This window comes from Falco peregrinus, chromosome 6 (genome assembly GCF_023634155.1).
Source record: "Falco peregrinus isolate bFalPer1 chromosome 6, bFalPer1.pri, whole genome shotgun sequence".
In the NCBI taxonomy this organism is placed as follows: Eukaryota; Metazoa; Chordata; class Aves; order Falconiformes; family Falconidae; genus Falco; species Falco peregrinus.
This window is the reverse complement of record NC_073726.1, coordinates 19,727,854-19,753,692: the sequence shown is the minus strand read 5'-3', so window position 1 is coordinate 19,753,692 and position 25,839 is coordinate 19,727,854. Positions and strand designations below refer to the sequence as shown.

Here is a 25,839-nt window from a genome sequence, read left to right as displayed (position 1 = left end):
TCAGGGAAAGAAAATAGGAAAACAGAAACACTTAATTCAGGTTCTTACATTAAACATTTACCAGGTCACCATCTACTGTACTCCGAATGCTTGGTATACCATAAGGCGTAGTCAGGGTAGAAGGAAGCTCTGGGTAATGAATTCCACTGGGAATTTCATCAGGTTTTGATCTGGGTATTTTTGTTTTCTTGGTTGGCTGTTGATAAATAAGTTTTAAGGTTTTCTTGAAGATCTCTTTGATCCTACGTGCAGAGTCATTGGAAACTACCAAATTAAGCTAATTAGGACAGGGTTTTCTTCCTGAGATGAGTTCCCCTCCCCCGCTCCCTGCAACACATAACCACATGTTCTTTTTAGTTTAACTAATGCAGCTACTGTTCTTGACTTTGGGACCTTTTAGGGTCATTTTCCACCCTTCTTACAGAAGTAAAGAAAAGAGTCTTTGTTCATGACTACAGAAATAGCAGAAGTGTTAATAGATATTGTCCCTACTACTGTTACACAACTCCACAAGAACACTTAGTAAAAGAGAAGGTTTGGTTTTGTATTAGCTTTATTTCTTGCTAAATCACCGTGTTTAGCCAGAGTAATAGCTTGGTAGGCTAGTAAGGATCTTTCAAATGAGTATTTTATAAATTTTTTTATATAGTGCTGCCATTGTTTTAAAATGCTCTATAAACATGTAATGTTGATTGGAGGAAAATTCTACTAATGATTCATGGAAAAGATAAAGACGTATAAGTGTCCAACCAATATGGGATTTTTAATGTAGCAGTGAAAGTTAATACTGGAAATGTATTGATATTTTGATATGTGCATGAAATCACAATACTGACATGTAGCATTTTAATAATTCTGCAAGAGTTGAATACAGGTAATTTCATTTCATACTTTGATTAGCTTCTGGCTCTTTTCAAGTGATCAGTATGGCCTCACAAGTACACTTATGATGCATTAAAAACATTAACATACCTCAGCCTGATCTTATGTTTTGTTAATCCTCTTCTGTGTATCAGCACAGGATCCATTATGGATCAAATACGTAAACTGCAGCTCTTGAGATTTTATATTCATTACTTTATGTTCTGCATTACACTGAAGACAAGGATCATTGTCTCCTTTCTAGTTAGTTAGAGGGAAGGCATTATTCTTCCTGAGCAGGGCACAGAACATTAATAGCTTCCAAGGTCTTCCTCAGGAGAAACTGGTGCAATGTAAGTTGCTGCGTTTCTTGGCCCTTTTAAATAAAAGTGATCGAGTTTCAGCCACTGAGAGGAGAAACTTGTTTTCTTTGTTCTTTGCTTTCTGTGAGACTCAAGAGGATTCGATAGAGATATTAACTGTCAAAAGAAATGCAGAGGGGATTTGCTTTGGTGTCAGTTCATCCCAGCAAATGCAAAAACCACATTGTATAGGAGAATTTCATGTGATAATTTCCTTGGGAGCCTGGAGCCCCACAGCCGGAGACAATGGGACTTGACACCTGGTGACAATTACACTCAGCTCAGATGATGAGTTACTGCTGCTGAACTGAGATGTTGCCAGTCATGTCTGTCACTGTCAGTGACCTGTCTCATGCTTGAAATTGGAGTGGTTTATGTCTTGCCAGATGCAAAGCACACAAAATGCTTAGCTTTTCCTCTCTTCCTCCTCTGTAGCCTTGGTAATAAATCAGTTCCTGAATGCAAGTGAAGAATAACAGAAGTATACAGCTCTGAGAGCCCCAGTGGTTTTCGTCATGTAGCCATGGCATGGGAGGGTATAGGCAGCTGTGTCATTTTTTCACTTTAATGTGAACTAAATGTAGTGTTTCCTTTGCACCCTTTGACAAAAGTGCTGAGCTCACAGGGGCTGGTCCGTGCCCAGAGTTAATACATTGCTTTTCTCCCTCCTGTGCCTACATAGCTAACAAAATAAATGCCAGGGACAGACATTGTTCTTGTAGCATCCCACCTGCTTTTCAAATGATAACAATCTCCTCTTTTCCCTATGCTTTTCAATGTGAAGACTCCCAAAGCTCTTAATACAACTTGCTAGTTGTGTTAAGTGCACCCAAATGGATCTCTTCACCAGCCTCTGAAATGACCTGATTTACAGTAAGGAGCAAGTCTTAAATGGTAGAGAGCAGTGCTGTACACCTCGTCTTCCCAAACAGAAGCCTGAGGGGTAATTTTCTTGGATAGAATGTAATCATTCATTTGCATATTTGACAGAGGCGATGCTGATGATACTTTTTCCCCCATGCAATGAGTAATAACGTACTCAGTTTAGGAATCTGGGTGTAGAGTTCTGTTTCAATTATCCCACTTCTGTGGCAGGCCAGGTCTTAGTCCTGAAGATTTTGATTCACCCTAGAGTTTTACTGTAGTTACTGTACTCATTTCAGTTATATCTAAAGAACCTAAGTTTTCAATATTTTCTGTATATCCTTTGGTAGATTGTTTTCCATCTGAATTTTAAGAACAGCAGTAAAACAGCATGAGAACATTTTCCTGAGATTAATATTTATTTTTTAAGCATGCCACCTACTGCTTGCAGTACGAAAGCCTTCGGTCAAAGTACACACAGATTGCACAACCAAAAGATTATGCATGGGGGGGATTTATTGCTCTTGGTGTTATGAAAATATTTAAATGTCTGTGTCAAACCTGGGTACATGAAACAGCCATGGGCACCAGTAGGATTTTTTTTCAAACTTTTCTATCAGGATAGGATATATTTTAGTGGAAAGAGATCTAAGTTACTGTCGTGAAAAGGCACTTCAGACTTCAGTGTGGCTTATTCAGATGATTAATGTGGACCACATGCATCTGACGTGGCATGAGGTTGATCAGTGTTTCTTATTATCTTTTCTTCTCTGATGCAACACTTGTTTTCAAAGTCTGGACACAGTAAGTGCTTTCAGAACATAAGGCTGTAATACTCGTTTTCATGGTGTTACATGATGGCTGTCTAACCCTTGTTGACAACGGTAGCCTCCAGTAATGCAATAGCCAAAATCATGTAATGAGCTACAGATTCAAACCGAGAGAGATAATCTGGTCAGAAGAGCAAGCTTGCTTCCCGTGGATTTGCTGGCTGCAGCTTCATGACTATGAGCTTGGGAAGATGATGTTGCACAACAGTGGCACAACAGGAGGCAGGCAGGGTTTCCTTCTTCCTCTTGGTCATAGTGCCTGAGTCATTCAAACCCTTCCATCAACCAACTCATCCAAAGCTTTTTCACAGCCTTTTAAGAAGAAGTGTAAGTTAAGAAAACGTTCCTCCACCTGTTTCATTTCCCCTGTTCAGTTTTTGTTCAAATGAGCTCACAGTGTATCCCAAAAGTTTGACGAAGCTGCTGGGGCTATGTGAAAGTTTTGCCCTCAAGTGTAAGCTCATTAGACATTTCTATCTGTCTTTCTGTTCTTTGACACAGATTGAATTTTACAAAGTTTCACAGCATTACTATGAACTGGAAAAAAATTGCACCCATTTGACAGATGAGTGAAATAAAGTAGAGAGGTTAGATGGCTATGGTGGGAGCTCTGACTTAACAGCAGACACTTAAGGACAACAGAGAGCATGGGGACTGGCTCTCAGCCCTGCCTGCTGACCTGTCACCATCTCCAGGGCTCTGCTGAGCCTCAACATATTCTCAGAGAGATTTTAAGCATTCTTCAAATTCTTGGCTTTCTTTTTTCTTTGTAATGTTATTTGTTTGCATCAGGTTCAACTCAGATTAGAGTCCAGAAATAATCAAGGTGCCATTAGGATGACGGGTACAACATGGAGAAAAGTTTTCAGACAGTCTCCAGCAATGTCAGAAACATCAGGGAGGGGGATTGCTTTAGGAAGCCTCTCTGTAAAACTCCTGAGAGTAGCAGTTGGTGTCCATTGTAGTCATTTTTTTTATGTTGTGGAAAGGTCAGGTGTTTCATATGTTGTTCAATTTGTGACACAGCCATGGGCAGATGGGTCCTGAGTCTCTTGGAGGCTCACAGTGCTGACAACTGCATTATTCACTTAGAGCTGGGGAAAAACAGGCTAGTCAAAATTCAGAGAATGAGGTTTAAACTCAGACCTACAGATTCAGCCTAACACCTGTGTATTTTTCATTGCTGTTCATTAAGCTTTGTCTTTTCACTGCCCATGGTCAGCCAGACCAGGAATTAGTGTATTAGGCATGGTCCAACTGGTATCAATGAAGCTTAGCTGATTTAATACTAGCCCAGAATCATGCCCTGTCTTTCAAGGTATATTATTATTATCATCATCATTACTATTATTATTATTATTGGGTTTTGGGCTCTTCTTCCTTCCTTGGACCATTTACTGGGGTGCCCTCTTTCTCCATTTATTTCCCACTCTGCCTACTTTCTACACCGTTTTTTAGTCTACAGGGTGTTAGCACTTTCCTCCCTTGCTCTTCCATTTCTCAGTCCTCTCAGAAGGAGCACAATCTTGGTAACATTGTCTGCCATATCAACATGAAGTTGTTCAAGCAGGTTTGAAATGGAAAAACATTATGAGTCGCTCGTGCCCTCTTGCCATCAGCTTGAGGGAGACTCCTCATTTGTCCACCTGCCCTCCACTCACAAACTGCTGGGTTGATGTGGGGCTGGAGACAGCTCCTGGTGAAAAGTCAGGGAACTGGCAAGCATAAGTCTGCCTCCTCACTTCATGCTTTTTAGTGGTGGATTGATATTCTGGAGACAGAATAGCTTTTTTTTGTGGCCATATGAAATAATAACAATGTAGAACTGTTTTCAAGTGAGTTTCTGGAAGTAACAAGCAAATGGTGAAGGAAACCATCCTGTTCACTTTTACAGTTTTTACAGAATTAAGCTTACACTTTCATACATTGACCTACACATGAAAAAATTTTACTTGTTTGGTGATCTCTTATGCCTGGTTTACAATGCAAAAAATTATCTATTGTGAAATACACTGGGAAACAGCTCAGATACTGCTACTTTGCATATCTCTCCTGCAGTACACAGTGCTGCATCCCTTCCAACCTTCCTTCTGTCCCAGAGAATGTAGTTTGCTGCCTTTGCCATTAAAGGAAATAAACAAATAAGATTTTCACGGAAACTCAGATGTACTGTAAGCTTTCTGACATGAACACATATAAATGACTTGATTTGTCAACTACTGCGCTTATAGTGGAAACAGCAGTACTACTGAGAAAGGAATAAGAAGTGTTGTTTGGGATCAAATATTTGCTTTTCATTTATTAAGGAAAAGGCTGAACAACAGCAGAAAAACTATTTTTAGAAGTGGTGGAGGGCTATAGCCTACAAGCCATGTATTGTTGAAAGTGTATATATATATATATGTACAGACTATTGGAATGTCTTGATTTAAATGATTTTATTAAATGAACAGCTTTCTATTGCCTACTTTCCATAACATGAATATTTGTTTTAAACTTTGTATTAAGTTTCCTTTAAAACAATGGAACACTCCTTTCTGCAAGGACCTGTCCCTCATAGTACAAAGCTGACTCAAAGCAAATGGTAAAATATTGAGTCAAAGGGAGAGAATACCCAAGTAAACAGTCCTTAACTCTGTGTATTTTGTTGGGGTGTGACAAAAGTTAGGAACTTACTTTTCAAATAGAAAAGGTTATTAGGACACAAGGACTTGGCGTCAGGCATTATCGTTATTTTCTGTGCCAATGCCCAGGATAAAATCTGCCCTCAGGTTCTGATTCCAGCTCGGAACAATGGTTGAGGACTGAAGACATTTTAGGTATTTTAAATGTGTGGCATGTGCTAATGGATCATTGAAATAAACCGGTTCTTCAGAGGCTCAGCAGCCTCACATTCCTTTGCAGGTAAGGTCACTGTCAACATGCTTAGTGCCCTGTACATCAGGGTTACAGGTAGTTGACACTGCAGGCAGCTGGAAAAAAAAAAAACACAAAAGGCTGCAACTCCTTCCTGCACTTTTGGTAGAGTATTTTGTATGGCATAGTTTAATGTTAGGGACAGGACATTGATAAAAGGATGCAAAGAGGCAGAGGCAGACTAGGCTTAAGCTGTGTATATTTGTGAGTGGGTTATTCCCTTTAGTAGGAGCAGAAATAAATACACACATACACAGGCACATGCACATGCTGCATCTTAGCTCCAGCAGGGGATGCATCTGCAGCAGTTTAAAGCTTCAGTGGGTCCTGGCAGTTAGTAAATCTCTCTCAGGTTCTCATAGCTTTGCTAATACTGGCACCCAGTCTAGACCACAGCTGTGCTATCACAAGATGTAGTTTCAGATTTTAGTTTCTTCGGAAGGAACTGGTTTATCGTGCTATTGGATAATAAGAATAAATGTTCTCCATAGAAAATTCTCATGAAAAATTAATGCGTAACGTGCCCTGAGCATGTACAATTGATAGCTACACATTTTTAAGTCTTGTCAGCTTTCAATTTCTCTTTTCCTTTTTTTTTTTAATGACAAAATACTGCACTGTGCTCTTTGTGTGTGGTCTGGCCATTACATATCAATATCCTGGCTTTAAACCTTTGGTTTTTTTTAAAAAAAAAACCAAACAAAAAACAACAAAATAAAGTCTATTATTATTTGCTGGCTTCCTCCAGGGAAATAAGAAGATGTAAATTATTTACCGTAACCAACTTGCCCTGCAGCTCCAGCTATGGAATTTAGTCACTGACCTTAAAGCAAAAGCAAAATTGCCCTTTTTCAGTTTACATTGTCTGCATTGTGAATTGCCAAACAGGAAGCTGAGATTTCCTTTCCTTGGTCACAAATTCATGAAAATACATGTAGATACTTACCTATATTGTGCTATGCCAATGTTTTACTAACTGCACATGTCTGTATTGCCCATAAAACTTTTGAAAGCCGAACAGAATCTATACCATGTGGTCTCATTCCTCTGAATCAATATTCAGCAAATAAATTTGTTCTACTCAGACTAATTTCCAGGCCTTTCAGGCAACGGGAATTCTATGTGCTGTATTTTTCCCAAGTGAGAATGCTTGTCCTTGTGATTCTCCCACAGTCTGCCTTTTCTGCCACATCAGAAATACTTCATTGGCTGTCTAAGCCTTTAAGAACCTTCACAGATGAGCCCCTCCATCTCATATATTCTTTCCACATAACAAACTTGGAAAACTAATCACAAATATCCCTTTGGTCTCACTCATCACACCTACCCTGCAAAAACACCGCCATTGCCCCATCATTACTTCCTACTCCTTTGATCTGAGTAGATTTGGAAGGCTTGGAACTGTATTTTGAGAGGGAAAATGATAAAGTAGCTACAATATCTTCACCTTGCTCTTCCTTTTCTCCTTAAGGACCAAAATACCAACTCCTACCAATATTTAACAGACTTGATCATTGTCTGACCTCCTGAACAAAAAAATATTTTTCTTCTTACTTTGATTAAGTGTAGACAGAGTGATATTCTTTAGAAGGTTTGCCTTTCATGTCATCTGTTTTTATTTTTGTTTTTATTTTTAATTATTAATGAATATGTATATATATTACATTCTGCAGAAGCTCACTTTTTCCTGTTTTTATTGGTGTGTTTTTACTTTAAGATGATTAGGATAGATACTGCCTCTGTCTGTGTGTCTGTACAGCAATAAGTACAGAAGATACTGATTTTGATTAACCTTTTCAGGTAGAATAGTAACAGTAACGGTAGTAACTCCAGTCTTACCAGGACTTCATCATGTTCATATATGAGAATAATACTATATATAGTATTCCTACATAAGGAACCATCTCATGGTCCTTTCTGACCCCAAACTCTAGAAATTACTGAACATTTCTTATGTTTCTCTATGTCACAGTGCTTGCATTGATGGTTTCTTTTCATAATTAATAATGGTTCATCTGCATTTTTCTTTCTCTCACATGGTCTCACCTTTTCTGATATTTTCCAGATCAAGGAACTGTACAAAAAGTTGTTGTCCTACCCACCAACTTCTCTGCAAGTGGAGAACTCATTTTAGAAGAGCTGGAGGTTTTTCAGGTTTGGTTTGCTCCTACTTTTAATCTTCCAGTGTATATGTTCACACAAACACTTTGTTCTAAAAGACTTTGGCAAGTGCAACTGACTTGATAAAAGATCAAGTAAATGTGCATGCTGTCAGCTTCATACCCACCCAAAGAGGAATATAAAATGTCCACTGTTATGAAGGCTGTAGCTAGCTTAAGTCCCTTTTTTCGTCCTATATTTAAGTTGCTTATTTTTATGTTGTTATACTGGCTAGAAGGATTTTGATAATCACATATTTATGAGGTCATGTTATAGTGGCTGCCAGAAGGCAACTTTTTTCATTGGCATCACATATTGAGACTGTTGCTATTTACAGATGGAATCTGAGATTTTTGTACTTTGATTATCTGATAATCTTCCTGATTCTGAGCTGCAGAATGGAAGCAAACCGGTGTTGTTTTTGCCTAATTCCAGTTCTTAAAGCCACATGCCTCTGGAGTCAAGAAAGCTATAAACTTAACACAACATATGCTGAAAAGAAACACAGACAACTCAAGGAAAAATAAGGGGCTAGCCTCTGTCAATCACACTGACATGTAGCAGCTTGTAATTACCTAAAGAAAATGTTCACCCTCATGTTGAAAAATCCCTGTAAAATTTTTGAATGAGTTATTCTTTAAAACAGGTAGTCTTGGGGAAAATGGTAATATGCATCTGTAAGCTTAGATAAGGGTTTTGTCACAGGCTTTTCTCTATTTCATTGAGGGGCTACAAAAAGAAAAATTAATCTTTATTTAGGCAGGCAGCATTCACAATTTCTTTAAGAAAAAGAATACACTGTATTAACCTTCATAAAGGCATAATTAGTCTTTCTAGGCTTTTGTTGAAGACTTCCCTTTAAAAAAAAAAGATACATGTGAGTAATATTACCTGAAGAGTAATCTTCACCCAAGTATTACTAATTCCATTTACCAAAACATAAATTAACACAGCAAGAAGATAGGTGGGCTGAGAGGATTCCTCACCCTAAACCAAGTTCCTGGGCCTCTGCTTAGACTTTTTTATCCTGAACCCTAAAAACCTCTACCATTGCAATCTGTGGGCATCATGGCAGTATTTTGATGAGTTTCTCCAGGAGAAGGAGATCACTGGCTGTGTGCTAGTAAATATTGAGCATAAGCAAAGTACTGATTCCTTTCCAGAGCATAAGCAAGGAAAGAAGACTGTGGCATCAGATCCAATGCTGCATTTGACCTTGAGTCTCCAGACAGTTCATGAAATAGCACAGCAGCTCCAAACTCCTTCAAACCTTTGCCAATTCACATGATTCGCAGCCAGATTTTCTAGTCCTGGCCTCCCTGCTGTGCATGTAGTCCACTGCAATTAATGCTAGCCCACCGTTACAGCTTTCCTTTGTGACTGAGCAAATGCTAAACCTTAAAAAAAAATGCTAAACATTTTTATTACCATCAATTTTATCATTTTTTTGGATGGGAATAATGAATTGCTTCACTTGCTTAAGGCAATGAATGTGATAATTCCTTTTAAAGCTCTTTAATGTTTGGTTTGGACACAGACAATAATAGAATGCCATGATGACACACAGTAGTATACAGTACTGTCTCTGGGAAAGAAACATTCAATAACACACATGACATTTTTAATATTGCAGTTATTGGTAATCTGAACGTATATGTTGGATGGTAACCAAACTCTGTGCACTGTAGAAAATGTGTAGGAGAAACATGACATATTCTTATCTGCATCATGTGGTGGATATACATGAACTATTGTATGCTTTTTCCTTATCATCATTGTCAAAGAACAAACATTGTTTCTTATTACAAAGTGAGAGTAATGGCTTCAAAACACATTGCTGATATATTGCTGAGGTAACAGATGCAGCTTAATTAAAAATGTACAAGAGCTTGCTGGTGCACATGGGTAATAATAATGAGTTGAGTTTAGCAAGTACATTTTGTGAGACTGAATTGTATAGATGTCATTCGTTTCGTTCTTAAAATAGGAAAAATATCAGTAGGAATGAGTTACGCCTTTCCAAGATATGAAAAGTTATATTTTTCTTAGATATGACTTTGGTATTATTGAATTTGAGATTTCTGTGTTGGAACAGTATTAACAAGACAGTCCTTGTAAATGTGGTTTGGAATTTTGTCTTTCAGAGTAATTCCCCTATAACAACAATGAAGATTTCATCTAAAAAGGTAAAGAAAAGTGGTATCCTTACTTAGTGCTTATTAACTGAGAAGCAAATTAACTTAAAGATGTTAGAATACCAATTGCTTTGTTGTTTTGTTTGACAATTAAGGAAAAAAAGTATTAAAAGAGGAAATGTTCCCTCCTCTCTTTTTCTTAAAGTCCTAACCAGAAATTTTCTCTTGGAAGTCCAATCTATGCAAAAAGGCAGTGTTGGAGCTGTTGGGTCCATGGCGAACTAGTGTGTGTTTATTAGTAACAAACAATGTCAATAAGAATGATGAAAACACTTGAGAGGATTTCTAGTGAAATGTTACAAACCTGAACTAAAAATATGCATTCCATGATTTTACAAGCAACGTGTTGCCCAATGCTTTACAAAACTGCTACTAATTTATAATTATTTTTAGTTTTATGACAAAAAGATCAAGGGAGAGTTGAGGTTTTTGTTCAATACTAATTTATATTTTAAGAGTAATTGATTAGATGTTTCAGAGTAAAACAGTCGTTTTGGCCCAGATTTTGAATGTTCTATTCACTTTGAACTCCTTTTCCAAAAGCTTTCATTTATTATAAAAATTCTTCTGGCTTATTTTTCCAGGTATGTAAGGCTATCAGAATCTGGCCGTAAGCCTCAACCTAATCTCTAGGTTTTATGTCTTGGAAATCTATGCACTGGAGAATCCAACTAGGAACTCTGCATAATATTTATTAAAGTGACTATATGCAGACAAAATACTTTGTTCAAAGACTTGAGCCAATAATCCTCACTGAATAAGAACCAAGTTCCCAAATCTGAGCAATATTAACTCAGCCTGTCTGCCCCAGAACAGAACAATGACACTCAATGTCCGAAAAACATTAACATTCCCCAATGTTTCTAAGTGTTTTCTAACAGACGGTGGAAATATTTTTCCATAAATATGTCCAGGCTTGTTCACCTGGGAGATTCCTGTTTATCTTGACTTTATATATATCAGTGGCTCCCTTTTTGGTCTTAATTCCAAGATTCATTGAAAGGGTTTTAGGTGTGTTAGCCAAGCCTTGGGTGAAGCTCCTTCACATCTGAAATAAATCTTTCCATTTCCTTCTACAGCAACAGTTGTATGTGAGCTCAGATGAAGGGGTCACCCAGGTGTCCTTGCATCGCTGCCACATCTATGGGACCGCCTGTGCTGACTGCTGCCTAGCCCGTGATCCGTACTGTGCCTGGGATGGCAATTCCTGCTCCAGGTTTTATCCCACAGGGAAAAGGTGAGCAGTATTAAGCAGGCCAGTGAAGTCTGCAAGGAAAGAAGGCTTTTGTTCTGCTGTGTAGCCTGGGGTGTTGTAGTGTGTTGGAGAAGTGGGATGTCATTCCTTTCAGGTACATGTACAAACAATACCTCCGTAGCTATTGTGCTTGGCATTGTGCATCCACCTAGGAGTGTGTGCTGCAAGGGTGCATGATAAAGAGCTTGCCTTTTCATGTTTAAAGTAATGGACAGGAAAAAAAAACACCAAAACCCATTCCTAATCATAAATATTAATCCTTCTGTCTCATGCACACAAAATCAGTGAAACATTTGTTCGCTTTGTTTAAATTCATTTGCACTATGGATGTAATTATGACAGGCCTAAATACAGCAAAATATCTCTCAGGCTGTCTGAGGAATAAAGTCATTTATTTTTTTGTTCCTCATTTGCTCCTGAATGAGAAGAAATATTTCCAGGGAAATTTTAGGCAAATGTGATTTCCATGTAATGCCTGTTGATTTGGGGGTTTTGACATGAGATTTATTAAAGCAGACAGGGAAAGCAATTTCTCTTTAATTTACAGCAGAGCTAATAGTCCGTCTCATAATTCTTATGCAAAACAGGAGCCTCTTTCCTCCTCCCAAGGGAAATATTTAATAGCAGGAGGCTGTAGTGAGCTCTTGTATCCCTAAGATTTCACTTCATATACCAAAAAAAAGCTACAGAATACACAATGAGTTATTACTGCAGAGGAGAAAAATCTTTCAGATGCATGCCTGAGCTTCACCTGCTCTGTGCCACTGTGCTCCCTGCCTGCATCTGAGCTGCAGATGCAGAAGACCAGGTGCAATTAATGGGCTTTACTCCTTTACCTACATGGAGGGAGACAGTGGACAGAAACAGGCAAAGTGGTGGCCCAACCAGCTGATGACAGTGTCATCCCTGGCATGTTTATTTTATTATTAAATACTTGTGTTATTGCAAAGTTTTTTTGACTCATTCCTTATTTGAGATAAAGAAGTGAAGCCCAACCTGGCCATGTAGCAGCTGGTAAAGTACCGGAGTTTTTTACGACTTTCACTCAACATATTCAGCCTCTAGATTGCAGCCTGATTGTTTTCTTCCATGGAACAGAGGTCGTAAGATAGGGAGAGGAAAGAGAAGAAAAAATCCCCAAGCCTGTGCAGTTTCCAGTGGATTCCTTTGCCATCCCCATTATATACACCCAGGGTTATTTCCACTGGGGCTTGCTTTCATGCTGACATTTTGTTTGCAATTTTCTTTTTATATCAAACCAAAATAAACACCTAAAACTGTTGGAAAGAAATCTGGTTTTCATATGTGAAGGAAATGAGTTGTCCCTTTATCTAACAAGAGAGATTATGAAGGAGAAAACATTGGTAATTAGAGCCAAATCCCATAGTCTAGACAGTAGTATCTGCTGGACACATTTGATTATTTGCTACTTTTGACACTTTTGCCTTCCATGGATTACTGTGGCTCCTCATCCAACATAGATTTACCACAAAACACCTGAAAGTATTATATTTACTTTCTAACCAACACCTTCTCAACCTTTTTTATAAATATCAGACTGTTTGTTTCCATTCTGAGAACTGCTTAATGCAAGCAGCGTGCCATTTCTGACAGAGTGGAGCAGCTTGGTAGCACAGGAGTCCTGAAATTCACTCAGAAACTCTTCATTGCCTCCTTTGACTCACAAAAATGGTTCACAAGAGTCAAGATCCCAAGGCATAAGATGAAATATTTTTGGTGATAAACATCAAAACTATACTTGGAATGTCAGAAATTACTCCTTTGAAACATTGCCTTTCAAATGTTTCCTTTTAAAACAATGCAGTGAAAGGATCGGGTGACATGGAATTATAAACACTGTCTCTGGTTGTTTGTGCAGTACCTGGTATAATGTGGACGTAGAGGCATCACCCTTCACTCAGCAGTACTGGAGCTCCAGGGGCTTTTTACAGTTTCTGATCTTGTGAGTCATTAGTGCATAGTTCAGAACACAGCTGTTACATATCCCAGCAGCATCCATTTGCAACAATCTATCACCAATACTTATTTTTGTTGCACTTGATAAATATTGAACCAACTTACAGAATATCCAGCAAACAAAATTATGTATCTTAAGAATAAAAAATTCAGACACCAGGTTTCCATGCACTGAATTCTGCGAGCTATGACATCCTAGCTGAGGAGGGCTGAAACGGTGGTATTCCCAGTCTCAGTAAACTCCCTAGTTTATTTGTTACAGAATCGTGATTTTGCATCTGTTATCTAAATAATATGGAAAATTCCCATTTAGAAGTATTCTGAGACTTGGTGAGTTTGACTATCTTCTGGAAATAATCACACATCCGCTAGCAGAGGACAGAACTGAATCTTAGCTCTCCATTATTCTGAGTGAATACTTCAGCCACTCAGCTACCAAGGCGGCTACAGGCACCAAAAATAAGGTGCCTAGCAAAATGAAGGAGGGAACATGCCCTATGTCATAATTTTATTTTGGTGCATTACATATGAGCACTGTGACTCTTACACATCTCATTCTTAGGTGCTTGCCTTTATGAAGAATTCCAGCTGGAGGTTCTGGCTTTGAATGTTAGGTCTTGCAACAGTGAACCGACACCTATTTGATGCATCACCTCTAACTCTTCCATCTCTATACCTCCATTGCAAAACTACTTTACCTACCAAAAGTACAACCATTTTATAAACTTCAGCAAACTGACTGTCCACTTAAACGTTATCTTCACTCTAGCAAGCCTGCCAAGAGTAAAGCATACTCACAGTAGGTCATGAACTACCCCTCACAGCTGATCTAGTAAAAAAAAAGAAACAAAAAAAAAAAAACCAACCCACAAATAAAAAGGTGTTTATTTGTAGTGTAGCTGTCTTGGAATAACATTTTGTTTTTACAAAATATTTCAGGAGGAGTCGTAGGCAAGACGTGAGACATGGAAACCCTCTGACTCAGTGCCGAGGTTTCAACCTGAAAGGTAGTATAATTTAGAGATCCTCAAGCTATATAAAGAATGCATGGCTTTCCTTTATGTGATTCATCATAACTCACATTTTCTGTGCGGTTTACTGGTAAAGCATAATTATTTTCCAGGTCTGAGTTTTGTTTTGATTTCATTTTAACACCTTTTCCTTGCAATTACATGACACTTGCATATATATGATATAATTATATCATTATTATATCATATCATATTACGATATATTATATATCATATATTATATAAAATATTATATCATTATTATGATAAAATATTATATATTGTATCATTATATGTGATAAAATGATGAACCATGAAATACATAGTTCAGCATACATGAAATAAAAAGCTGATGGTGTTGACCAGTAACAGTCACAGTTAATCTAAGGGCTTTTCTGCTTCTAAATACCTTCACTCTTTGTTAATGCCTCTTCATGCATTTAAGTCTTGGCCCTCAGAATTACTCTGAATATTTGATGCCATATTGAGTTTTGGAGCACATCTTTCAGCAAACAGCAGGCTCTAGGCCTGTCTTTTGTGTTATGATTATTCCTTTCTCCCTTCACATGGGAAAATAAACCATTCCAAATCTCTTTATGAAACCTCTTATTTCCAGCTGTGCAATGCTTTAGTCAGCTTGGCATGCAGTGGGTGGACAGGGGAGCTAATTCCCTGCCCTCCCAACTACCACTTTATTCAGATTGATGGACACCAGTCAAATATGGCCAGAGTCATAGTAAGAGTAGACACATACATAAAGGCAGCTTAATACCCTTCAGCTCCATGCATGCCTGAGCTCAGTGATAGCAATGTATGCCATCAAACCAAGGGCATGCATTAGAGAATTATGCTCCTTTCACCTCTGTTTCTGAGCCTGCATTTTGAAGTGCGTTCTCATCTGTACCATCTGGAGACCAAATAATAGACCTGATTGTAAATTTTCAATTTAATTTTTTGAATAAAAGAACAATGCTTGAAGAGTTACATGTAAAAGGTTCAGTTAATAGTAATCCCAATGCAGTGGTCTCCGCTGGGTCTCAGAAGAATCTCGTGGATCAAAACAGACAACAGTCAGTTGGGCGTAGATCCCTCAGCCCAACTGTGGCTAATGGTGCTCTAGTGAGTCTTTCCCCATGACTCGGTATTAGGTCATTTATATGAAGCTGAATAGCTTGAAGAGTTAATTACAAAAGATGACCCCAGCATTGGAGTATGCACCTGAGCTCTGAGAGATCCATATTAAAGCTTAGGCTCTGAGTCATGAAGTAACTTGAGCTGCGTGTCCTACCTTGCAGGCATGTGCTGTGACCACCTACCCATTGTCTGTCCCAAGGGTGGGTGTCTCCTCTTTCGGTGTGGAAAATGTGAGAAGGTCAACTGTCTGCTTTCTGGGCTGAGGGGAAACAAATGTTTAAACCTTAATAGTCCTGTGAAACAGGTTTCTTGTTTTCCAACCATTTTTTCTTAATGTGGGTGTATTTATAGGTTTATGTGTTTTAGCAACTGTAATGAAGGATATTTTGTTGACAGTAGTGGAATATAGCATAGGTAGATGGCAGTTGTTTCCCCAGTGGAAAAAAAGATAAAAAGAAACAGCAACTTAGACTCTTTCAAAATATAATTAAAGACATTTATAGCAAAACTACCATGTTTGGGGAAAAAATGAAATCTACCTAAAGAACAAAAGACAGAGTCAGTCAATAGCAAGAAATGTTCCAAGATCTTGGGGAACCACAGTCTTGAAATTAAGTCTTTAAACATGCATACCTTAGACCTCTCAGCATGTATAAACTCAACATTTTTGGCACATTGCAGTTTTTAAATAGATCAAGAACTAAGGGGCTTGTATGATAACTTTTCAAATGTTCTGTTTAATAGTTATGCTTGTGTTAACCCTTATGGCCATTAGACAAATGCATTTGTAATCTCTCAATCTTTTCTTAGCATGTTTAAGTAGTAGTTGGTAAGACGTTGGATATATCTCGATCAATTAAATGGACAAAGATGCCTTTCTGTGGTACACCTAGTTCCAGTGTACCTAAAAGTAATAATGTTACAGCTCTAATTTTCACTGTTCGACAGCTACAAATAGATCAGCTCACAGATAAGCTCTTTGCTAATTTACGGTCTGTGAATGCAAAATAATTTCCACATTATTCTCTTAAAAGTTACGGTTGATTTTGGTACAACCTGATAAATGTGCTAAAAACTTTGAAGTACTAGAACTAAGCAAAGCCTCCTTCCTTTAGTACAATAGATTCTAATTTCACATATCGGTTGATGAAAGAAGCTGAAAAGAATGGGAGATACATTAGAGTCTGAGGAAAACCAGTCTTAGGACTGTGCAAAAACAATCAGATTTTAGATGTGTAGACCTCTAGGTATTTGCATTTCTCATATTATTTGGTATCCATTGCTTCATTCTAAAAAAAAAAAAAATATTTCATAAATGAAGTAAGCTTTTAAATCTGGAAGTGTATTGTTTTCAGGACAAATGTTATGATTTGGGCTAAGCAACGAGCATCTAAAAGTTCCTATTGGTAACTGCCAATTGTTCATCAAGACTATAAAGGGGCACAACAGGTCTAAGCGATGACATACACTCAGCACTTGCCCAGGTGTTGCTGGAGTGCTGTAAATCTGTCCTGCTCTCTATTGCTGGCCTGTCTACATATTCATTGCATTTCAGATTTAGAGCCAAGTCCCTTCCTTGCTTTGTACGAGAAGCAGAGGAGCAGGAGCCAAGCCTGCCCTCTCTCGTCTCCCTGTGATTCTGCACACAGCTGGAATAGATGGAGCCTTCTTTAGGGCATGCTGCTGTATTTTGAGTCTTACAACCATATTCCCCCAACTCGTAAATGGTGAAGTGTGAAGAAATAAATATGTTAAATACTTCATTTTCCTTTGGATTGTTCTAGATAGGCTTTCTTGTAAGAGTAGAGAATAAGATCATTTCAGGGAACAATATCCCTGAGCTGTGATCCCATCATCAGAGCTTATCAGCCCACAGATATCCTACTTTCTCGGAACAGACCATGTCGAATTGAAAACACTGGTATTTGGAATTGGATGTGCTTCTTCACATTTCACTTTATTTCTTTGAAAATGTTGTGCCCTAAATTATTTATTATTGGCCAATATCAGGATCAGACATGCTTCACGTTACCTGTATTGCAGTTACTTGCTTTCTATATCAAATCACCACTCACAGTAGCCTAATCTGTTTTCTTTTTCTTTCTAGCATACAGAAATGCTGCAGAAATAGTTCAGTATGGAGTGAAAAACAACACCACATTTCTTGAATGCACACCCAAATCTCCACAGGCTTCTATTAAATGGCTGCTACAGAAAGACAATGACAGGAGGAAAGAGGTGAGTAATGTGAGCTGGAGCTCTGGAAGGGACCTCAGCCAGCATCTCATCCACTCCCCAGATCAAGGCAAGGGAGCGTTTGTGTTTTCATCATATTGCCTGGCTAGAGTGAAGCTGGAGAATTTGTGTGGATGCAGGACAGTGAACAGCACTTTACCCATACAAATAATGTCAGACTCTTCAGTATAGCTAGGACTTTGCTCCTCATCCCCAGTGATTTCTATCAGACCAGAACAGCTGTCAAGAAAATTCTTGTGAGCCCCTAAAGTAAGGGAACTATTTAATGAATTTTTCCTTCACACCTTACTAATTGCTAAATGAAGGTTTGCGGCATCAGGAGTTCTTATTGATCTGAGGAAATAGGCATAAAAGCAATAACCTGTATAAAGTTCAGGAAGAAGTCAGCATGCAGTAGCCTTTCAGTGCTATTGAAGAGAAAAAAGACAAAAGTGGGAGAAATGTGAAAGGTTTCTTTAGCAAGTAAGTAGTCCAGGCCAAGAACACGTATTGACAAAAGCGTTTCCCCACCATGGTGCAATCACATTTTCCATTACTGCACTCTCTAAGGCTCTCAAGTTTCAGCACTGTAATACACGGTATGATTGTTTATGGGGAATGTGCCGTCCTTAAGTAATATCAAAGGGGGAAAAAATCCATTTCAAATCCAAGGCAGTTACTATATGAATAAAGAGGAACATCTTTCGAAAGGAACTGTTAAGTAATATGGTGTCTGTTGATAGATTATAAATACAGAAAAGCGTTATTCTCATACCAGAGCATTTTCCAAAATCAGAGAGGACTTGCAAGCCTTTCACTGAGTCTTTCATGCTGTTTTTCTCACTTACTCTTCAAAGACTCAAGCCATGTCCTGGCAATCTGGGTGCAATTCTTCAACCCTTTGCTATAGCAGAACATCTCCCTTTTTCGTTCATATGTTCAATAACTGTATTAGAATCAATGCAGTTTTAAATAACAACAGACAAATTAAAGCAATCAAAGGGTTAATTACATTTCATGCTCTCGGATTTCTGGAAGTTTTACCTCCGTAATATCTACAAAAGTTTACAATAACAGATTATTAAAATAAGTGAACTCCCAAGGGAATCAAGTATAATGCAAAGTGCAGTGGCAAAATAGAAAAATAATTCATAAAAATACCAGCCCTGGTATTCTTTCATAATGGGTTAAATTAGAAATTTTTACTTCACAACTGACATGCAAAAAAAACGTGCATGTGCACAGTAATTTATAATCGGATGATAACCCAAGAAGCTGTGGTAATTCGCTTCCTTTAGGTGATGTGACCATCTCCTGGTACTGTCCAGAGTCTGAAACCAGAAAGGAAATAAGAGAGTAGAAAAGTTGCTCATGGTTACCAATGAGCCAATTCCCAGCTGAGGTCACTGCGATGAAAAATTTTATACCAGGCTATAGACTCTACAGTGCAGATCAGAGTTTGGAACTTAGCCCCAGGAACCTGCTCTAATATTTAACTGGAAGCCACCTTGTGTTCGCTGCAGGATTAACCACCAGTTCTGCACCTTTCTTCCACTGAGCCTCAGCAGCAACCTCTGATGCTGGAAGAGACGCTCTTGGGGGTGTAACCCTAGCAAATACAAGTTCATTTCCAGCTCTGCTATTTGAACATTATGAAAACTCTTCTTTCATCTAGTCTCCAGGTTTGCGTATGTCTTCACCCTGGCCAAATATATTGTAACATAACAAATTTTAAAAGTAATTTTCTTTAGTGATACTTACCTACTTTGAGATAAGCTCTCTGCTAACAGTAGCAATAACAGCGATCTCTGGGAGATATGATAAAGCAAAATATAGTACATTTAAGAAACTTTAAGGAAGAAAGAGGTGTTTGGGGTGAGACTTATCAACAGGTCCAATACTGTATTGTTCCATAACATTCCCTAAATAGTTCCTTCTGCCTTTTTACCCTAATTTTAGGTCAAGCTGAATGAGAGGATCATAGCTACTGATCAAGGACTCCTCATTCGCTCTGTCCAAGACAGTGACCAGGGGCTTTACCACTGCATTGCAACAGAGAACAGCTTCAAGCAGACCTTAGCAAAGATCAATTTCAAAGTGCTGGATTCAGAGATGGTGGCCTTCATGACTGACAAGTGGTCACCTTGGACCTGGGCCAGCTCGGTGCGAGCACTGCAGTTCCACCCAAAGGACTTTGTGGGAGCTTTCAGCCACTCAGAAATGCAGATGATTAACCAATACTGCAAAGACAGTAGACAGCAAGGTCAGCAGAGGGAAGAATCCCAGAAGATGAGAGGGGACTACAGCAAACTAAAGGCCCTTATCAATAGCAGGAAAAGTAGGAATAGAAGGAATCAATTACCTGGATCTTAATTTTATTTGGTAGTGATAGATAACTTTGTCCTCACTGTAGGGGGCTTATATTTGTCTATAGAGAACAAATTTAGGCAAATCTGATAAATAATTAAACGAAAATCAAACAAGCCTCAGAAAAGATGTCTCCCAATAAAATGCAGTGTAACCTAAGAAAATCATTCAGAGCATTTTCTTTCCTAGGTGCTTACAGACACTAGGTTGGGCTCTGTAGTAGAAGCAGAAGTGGGTATTCATCTTAAACCAGATTCACCTTTACACATCTCAGTATTTAATTACAGCTTAATAGAAATTTTTACAAAATCAGTGCATTATCTTGCAACTCTGGAACTGTACAAGACCAGTGGTGAAAGAATCCAGGTTAAGATGTATGCTCAAAGTAGGATGGTACTAAGATTTCCTTACACTGCATTTAAGAACATGAGTTTCTTCTTGTTTACTGTTCAATATTGGGTTTACAGCTTTCACTCATTGTTCAAATCATGTGAATGCATGCTGATAGGAAGCAAGTAAATTATAGTAGAAATGTTTCATTCATTCAGAGGCCAAGTGAAGGAATGAGTAGAAGAAAAAAAATTTATACTTTATCAGAAGAAACACTGATTATTGTGCATAGTATGAGTTGTAATAAATTAATGAGTTCTGGAATGTAACTTAAAATATCTCTGCTCATATTGATTTTTATTAAAATAGGTTGTCCTATAACACTACATAGCTATAGAAGTGGCACAAAGCTAACATAAGAATGTTCATTATACATACAATTTTGAAAAACACCTAAGTGACTTAGGTATTTTAGCTATTTTTCAAAGAATTACACTCCAGTTTTTTTCAAAGGACAGAATGGGTGTATACTGTATAGTGTTTACTCAGAAACGAAAAACATAGATTGTCTTTAAGCTGTTCCATGATTAAATTGGAGCTTGTCTGCAATGTGGAAACACGAGTGTCTTCAAAAATTTTTAAACATTATTTTTTCAACTGTTTTTTCAAAGTTGCAAATATTTTAACTAGAATTTTTAAATTAAACCATTTCTATTTTCCAGTCTTTGTACCCTTTTTCTTTTCAATGTTTTCACAATTTCCTCTTACTTTCAGTTTTCTGCTGAAAAGATAAGGAAAAGAAAAGAAAAGAAAAAAAAAAAAAGAACGAGGGAAAAATAAAACTGAAAAATGGGTTTGGGTGAAAAACCAAAAAGTTTAACAACTTGAGAGGCATGTTTAAACAGAAATATTTTTGTTTAAGAAGCAGCTGTCAGATCTAATGAAGTATTTTTAGATGAAAATTGGGTAAATGTGCATCAAGCCATCTTGGGAAACCCTTTTTTTTTTAGCAGCACTAATGCCAAAAAATAGGGACATATCTTTATCATTTTACTATGTAAGAGTGTTCAGAAGCCACTGAGTCTGTTTGAAGGAGATGGATGACAGGGATTAAAAATGTATGAGTACCTTAGAAAAATTGTGGTTTATTCTATGATATTTTAAGATAGTATACAAAAATATAAACAAATGGTCAGCTCAAAACTGAGCTATGTTAAGCTAAAAAAAAACGAAAGGTAAATTTCTAGGAAACAAATGGAATGAAAATAATTTCTGAACCCAGAGAAGATAAGAAAAAATATTTTTAACAATTCATTAGTTCCAGCCAGTAACAGATGGTTACTGTATTTTAAAACATAGTTTTAAACATTTTAATGACTCTGTGTTGAAAATCTGGACTTTATTTTGATTCCGCTTCTATTAGACTACTCTGGGAATAACTCTACAGGGCGTAGGAGAACTGGGTTTGTGCCAGTCTGAGTTAAGATCAGGTGCAATGGAAGTAGCTCAGGTATTTACCTGGTATCTGTTAGATATGTCACTCTATCACCACCTGATGCAGAATAGCTGGGAAATGGACCGTGATTGATCAAACCATTTAAACACTGTCTCCAAGTCCCTTTGATGCTGGTGGGAGCTCTTTGAATTAAATTTGTGTGCTTACTGCTTGCTTCAAAGGGGATGGCAATGCCAGTCTGCTCATATATTGCCATCTAGTTAAGTGCTTTCCTTAGGCCTAAATGCTTATTTCTGCAACATGTAGCCACTGGTATCTAAGGTCCTGCTTATGGAAACCACCAGGAAAATTTCTGTTTGACTTCAGTGAGCTTGGATCTGTCCCCAAGAGCTGCCAAAGCAGGCTCTGGAGAAGAAAAAAGGAAAATGAGGTGTGTAAGGGAAAATAAGTTTGTTGGTTGTTTTCTATTCTTTGTTTTCCCAGCTGACGTTCAGTGCAGCAAACTATTTTTTTGTTTTCCTGATGACTGACTTCTGAAGTAAGTGACAAACCAAAAAAATCGAGTGCCACAAAATAGAACTACCTCCTGGAATGACATTAGTGCATATACTCTGTATGCTGCCATGCTCTTCCTATTTCCCCAGAAGATTCGCTGCAGAGTTAGTGTGATATTAATGTCTATTGTGAGGATCATAATTGCTTCCAGATGGAATACAGTGATTAATAGGTATTTAAGGGTACAATTTACCCTTTAAATGGTTAGGTGCAGTTATATTTTAATAGGCCTCTATTAGGCCTCAGAAATTATTGTTACACTGTTTTCTAATAGAATATTGGCAATAAGGGATTCCGTTAAACAATCAGCATAGCTCAGAGTTTCATATGATCATAAAATAATATTTTTAAAGCTGCTTCGTATGCCATTATTATGGTACGACTGTTTAAGGGATTATACTTAAACTAACATTTTTCCTGCTGCATGAAAACTTCAGCAAATATATAATAAGCTTCTGTCAGTGCGTAACTGGTCCAAGTTTCCATGCTTTAGCAGCTTTCCCCTGTGTATAGAGTAGTCAGGAGGCAGATGCTCAGCTGGTGTAAACTAATGTAACTTCCTTGCTGTCCATTTAGCTACTGTGGTTTATACCAGCTGAGGATTTGGCCCTAAATGTACAGAATAGACAAACTGCAATTTTTATTTGTTTAAAGTAGCCCCTCTACTGTAGGTAACACCAAAACTTAAGACTGTAATATTGTCTGTGCTATTTAATACTTCCTATTTTGAGGATTACTAAATACTGTATATAATTTTATTCCTTAAAAAATTCAAAAGCAAAATGACTTCTAGGCATAACTTCACCAAATGTAAAGATATGTTCACTGCTAAGAACTTCACCGTGTACTGATATTTTTTTGGCTATTTTTATTTTGTGTAGTTTGTAAAGTTTGCTGAAATCTTGACTTAACAATGTGTTCTTTGCAATTGTTGTTACTGTAGATATGTGTGTTTTATTAAGAAAATCTTGTTTTAAAAGTGTAGGTATGTGTATAAGTTCCTAGCATGATGAAACTGTCATTACAGTGAATATGCATTATATAGTGTGTAAGAAAGAACAAAATGTAGTTTAACATAGTGCTATTTAATTGAATATCTGAAATACTATTTGCCTGACAAAATAAAGTGTGTTGCAACAACTTAGAAACTTTTTGTTTTCTCCTTTATAAATGTCTTAAAAATAAGGAACTTTTTTTTTCTTATTATCTGAAAAGCAATCCCATAGACTTTCTTAAAGAAGTCCAAGAAAATACTTGGGAGTGTCAGATATTGCAGCTGATCACATCTGAGCATTGCTGTGGGCTGAACACTCAGTCATAGAGAATTCCAGGAATTCATGAGGAGTCAGAGATTCATTCTGTCAGAAATTATCCCATATAGAGGCCTTGCATATAACCAGGTTAACATTGATTTAAAAAAAAAAACAACCAAACAAAAAAAAAACAACTAAAAAGTTATTTTCTGCTAGAAGTATAAAGTCAATCAGAAATGTCAGCCTAAAAAAGGGCAGTATGGTATAAATGCTTTCTGCTTTTATTACACTGAGGAAAAAAAATAATAATAAATTAAAAAAAAAAAAAAACAAACCCAAAAAAACAACCCACAAACAAAAAACCAAGTGCATTCTGTGAAATCCTGCTGATGAAACAACTTGTGTTGTTCAGCTTCGTCTTTCAGTTGGGTCTTGAAGGTATTCTCCAAGCAGCTCTGCAGGGGAGGCAGGCTGGTGGGACTGCACCGCAGGGAGCCGTAGCTCTCGCCAATTTCCTGGCTTCTACTTGGAGTAAAATAACCTGCCTGACACCTACAGTATGCTGCTTTTCTTGCATCTATCATCTGAGCAGTGTTATTACTGCTCTTCTTATCATCTGTTTTTCCAGATGGGTTTTAACAAGAAAGCATAGGGGCTCCTCAGTTCTTTGGGATAATAATTAAAACTTAAATGTCACAAATACTGGCCTTCCCAACAAGGTTCTGGAACGTTAAACCTGGATTTTGATTTTCCAGATAGATAGGTTCCTGCAAGGCTTTATGAGGTGTGAGTGGATAAGATTACTTCACTCCAGGATTTCCGTACTGGCTGGTTCCTAGATGTGCTGATACTGGATAGTTATCTGCTCAGCACTCAGGCCAGTTTAGGTTGGAAGCTGAGGTTTTGAGCACTCCTACATGCTGTACGAAATGTTTGGATTAGATTCCAAATAAGCCGGACATTTGCAGAGTTTTACAGTTAGAGAGACCTTTCCCCGATTTGATCCTCTGTCTTGATGCCCTGCTCAGTTGTCTTTTGCTGGTCTTCTCCCCCTTCTCTTTTTTTCCTTCTGCAGCATGCTTCAACACTTACTGCATTGATTCCTTAGCTCTGAGCAGTGGCAAAACAAGACAGGGACTTCTATGGACATCAGAAGTGAGATCTTCAAAGATCTGAGCTTTCTCATTTGTCTTTCAAATGTCTGTTGGAATTTTAAATATTTTTTTCCCCCCATCTGGGAGCTACTGCTTTTTCTAAGGTCTCTCTTCTGGTGACAAGACCTTTCTAAGGTCTCCCTTCAAATAAAAGCAGGATGCAAAACCCACAGTCTTGCGATGCATGTGCCCATGCAGGATCCCTACCGGACGGGGCATTGTCAAGTACAGCCTCCTCTATGCAGCCACAGAAGCCCAGAGGAGACCAGTGGAAAACATTGCCTGCTCATGAGGCAGTGCTAACAGCAGGGTGGCTCCCAATGCTACAGAATTATTTTTGCCTCTGGAACTAATTGTTGCCTCCAGAATTAAGTCAGCAGATATAATTCTGTGGAGCAGGCCATAAAAGCAGGTTGAGGCATTGTGGCTTTAGTCTAAAGCAATGGACTAGGTTTCAGGGGATCCATACTTACTTATCCTTTGTGCTGCAGCTGGCTTGCTAAGGCCTTTTTCTGCACCCCAAGGTGGTCTGGAGAGAATTGACTCCATGTGATATGAGCCCAAGTAAAAATACACACAGATACTCACCAGCAGGCTCCAGTACAACTACCTGCATACAGAGGAGCTTTTCTTTCCCTGCCATATTTGCTGATCCGTTTAGCTTCTTTTAACATTAATGTATGTCCTTTTTCTGTTTCAATATGGACAGAATCAGACCTCATGGTCCCAATCAATAGTTTCTGGGTAGAGCAGTTACCATCTCTGACAGCATTTTAAAAGACAAGTAATTGGTCAAAAAAAGCCCCTTCCTCTATTCACTCCCCTTTCTAACTTACCTTCTGCACTATTTGTCTCAATAAGAATTTCCTTTTAGCATCAGAAGACTAGCACTGTGTAAGAAATAAAAAATGTGCTGTCATTTAAC

The 25,839-nt window shown here is 37.9% G+C and overlaps 1 protein-coding gene across 1 annotated transcript in view; it reads left to right on the top strand.

Annotated features, from left to right (window-relative positions):
* SEMA3C (semaphorin 3C) overlaps positions 1 to 23,655 on the top strand; it is a 122,722-nt gene extending 99,067 nt beyond the window's left edge. Inside the window, exons 13-18 of the mRNA XM_005243465.4 lie at positions 7,899 to 7,987; positions 10,138 to 10,179; positions 11,268 to 11,425; positions 14,360 to 14,427; positions 17,672 to 17,802; positions 19,759 to 23,655. Of these exons, the coding sequence (XP_005243522.1) occupies positions 7,899 to 7,987; positions 10,138 to 10,179; positions 11,268 to 11,425; positions 14,360 to 14,427; positions 17,672 to 17,802; positions 19,759 to 20,172 (902 nt within the window). The 3' untranslated portion in view covers positions 20,173 to 23,655. The remainder of the gene's footprint in view (positions 1 to 7,898; positions 7,988 to 10,137; positions 10,180 to 11,267; positions 11,426 to 14,359; positions 14,428 to 17,671; positions 17,803 to 19,758) is intronic.
* The last annotated feature ends 2,184 nt before the right edge of the window (positions 23,656 to 25,839 follow it).